At 30.7% G+C, this 2337-nt stretch overlaps 1 protein-coding gene across 1 annotated transcript in view; it reads left to right on the top strand.

Annotated features, from left to right (window-relative positions):
- The window catches only part of NAA35 (N(alpha)-acetyltransferase 35, NatC auxiliary subunit), a 105112-nt gene that overhangs the window by 33971 nt on the left and 68804 nt on the right, over positions 1–2337 (top strand). Inside the window, exons 4-5 of the mRNA XM_011968514.1 lie at positions 191–305; positions 1178–1252. Coding sequence (XP_011823904.1) covers positions 191–305; positions 1178–1252 — 190 coding nt within the window. The remainder of the gene's footprint in view (positions 1–190; positions 306–1177; positions 1253–2337) is intronic.

Here is a 2337-nt window from a genome sequence, read left to right as displayed (position 1 = left end):
TTTGAGTGGCAAGTACATGAAATAATTTTTGTATCAATCGACAGTTAATTGAAGTAGAAGTGTTAGCAAGTTGAGAAGACTGAATACATAGAATAGTTATTAAAAGTAGTATAATTTTATACCATTGTGAAAATATGAATAAGCTTACTGGCTCAAAAACAATCTGTGGACTTAATTTTTTTATTTGCAGATTTGGTCTTTTTGAAGCCATGTCTGCTATTGAAATGATGGATCCCAAGATGGATGCTGGCATGATTGGAAACCAAGTTAATCGAAAAGTTCTCAATTTTGAACAAGCTATCAAGGTAGTCACCAATGTACTTTTTGTGTTTCCTTTTATCTTTTGTTATTTTATGTTAAAACATTGTGCTTAATAATGAAATGGAACGTTGTATTAAAGTCTGTTTCCTTCAAAGCAGCTCAAGTATATAAACAAGAATTAGTTACAACCTTTATATGTTAAAATCTGAAAATTAAGGTCTTCATTAATCTCTTGCTCTAAATTTGTGCATTTGTGTACTTTTAAAATTAATTTTTGAAAGCATTTGACTCTATATTCAAATAGGAAAATTGGCTTGGGGGTTAAATTTTGTGTATTAATATGTTAATACATAACAGTAAATTTGCACAAGTAAAATACTTGTGGTAGTGAATTTAAAGTTGCTTTAGAAATTCATTTATACTTGCAATAGAGTTTGATTTTACATATTTTATAAAGAAAAGTTTGCTGAGCAAATGAATATTGTAAACAAAATTTGCAAGTAATATAGTTAACTAACTTAAGTGTTTTAAAAAATCTTTAGTTTTCTTTCTAAGTAGTTTTGGGTCATTAAAATGATTTATATTAATACTTAAAGCTGGTTTGAACTGCTTTTAAAATACTTGTTGATTTGTCTTTTCATTTTATATAAAGGCCTTTATTGTTTAGATTTTTCTTATTGAAGACCTAAGATATATTGCTTTTACAATTATGTCAATTAAAAATAAAATTTATAAGATGATAGTTTTTAAGAATACAGAGTTAATTTGGTGTAATAGTTTTATCAGATGATAGATAGCATTTTCTTAGAATTGCTGTTTTTAAATATTGAATGTTAGAAATCCAGAATGCTACTATACATAGTAACCATGTTTAAAAAAATTTCTGCTTATATGTCACATTCTTCCTCCTTTTTAGGATGGCACTATTAAAATTAAAGATCTCACCTTGCCTGAACTGATAGGGATTATGGATACATGTTTTTGCTGTTTGGTAAGAATGGAATTAAGACTATTGGTTAATTTAAAAACTGTGATTTACCTGAATCTTGTGATTTAAAAGCCTATACACTAATGTTGAGTATGAAATAAATGTAATACTTGGCCTAGTAAAGATGTGCCTAAGATTGGCAGGCCTGGTAATAGGATTTCATCTTGTCATCTACTTGATTTTACATTTTAATTTTCTGAGTGAAGGGATATTTTCTTTTCAGTGAAGATAGTATTGTAGCCATTGTTCATAATACCCTTTTCGTTCTCAAGTTACTCAAGCAATAAGTCTGTAATTGGAAGGTTTCATAAATAAGCGTGGAATCGAAACAAAAGAGAGCTAGACAATGGCTTTGGAGAGATTTTTTCTAATCTAGGATAAATTGTGGTAAACTGGCCATCTCCTGGGAAGAAAATTTTTTAGTGATTTGTATATGCTGAATTATGTTTTCCCTGGAAAGTATTGTGTGTGGAGAAATTCTCATTTGTACTGCTTTCCTCTCCCCCCTGCTTTCTGACCATCCCTTTCTTTTAAATTGACATTAAATCATTGTCCTTAGAAATACGTAAAATTTATTCATTTGTTCATTCAGCGTTTATTGATTGATTGCCAGTGTGTGTAGTTGTATTAGTTGTTTTATATGTACAGTTTTCACTTATGTTTTACATGAGCTTTATTAGGTATCCGTACTATCTTACTGTCTATGGTTATGTTGCTTGGGAGGGCCCTTGCCAGAATCTTAATCCTGATCCTTCATCTTTCAAAGCTGTCTCTTTACCCCCTCAAAGATTTCTTTATTACCTTTTAGCAGTTTACAGTCCTAGTGGGTGGAGTAAAGAAAAGAGTCAAAGGATTGCTGGGAACAGACATGTGAATAAACAATTCTGACAACATGAAAATGCTTTTATAATGGTGCTGTGGGAACAGAGAGGAGGAGTTAATTATGTCTGGGAGAGTAAGAAAGGCTGTAGAAAGGAAGTAATATTGGTATGAGGTACTAAAGAATGGTAGGTGTATGACAGGAAGATTCATGGTTTAGTAGGCAAAGAGGTATATTGCATGGGTATGGCAATGTGAAAATGTTCATT

This window comes from Mandrillus leucophaeus, unplaced genomic scaffold (genome assembly GCF_000951045.1).
Source record: "Mandrillus leucophaeus isolate KB7577 unplaced genomic scaffold, Mleu.le_1.0 Scaffold847, whole genome shotgun sequence".
Taxonomy (NCBI): domain Eukaryota; kingdom Metazoa; phylum Chordata; class Mammalia; order Primates; family Cercopithecidae; genus Mandrillus; species Mandrillus leucophaeus.
The sequence above is the reverse complement of the archived record's forward strand: the minus strand, read 5'-3'. Positions and strand labels throughout refer to the sequence as shown.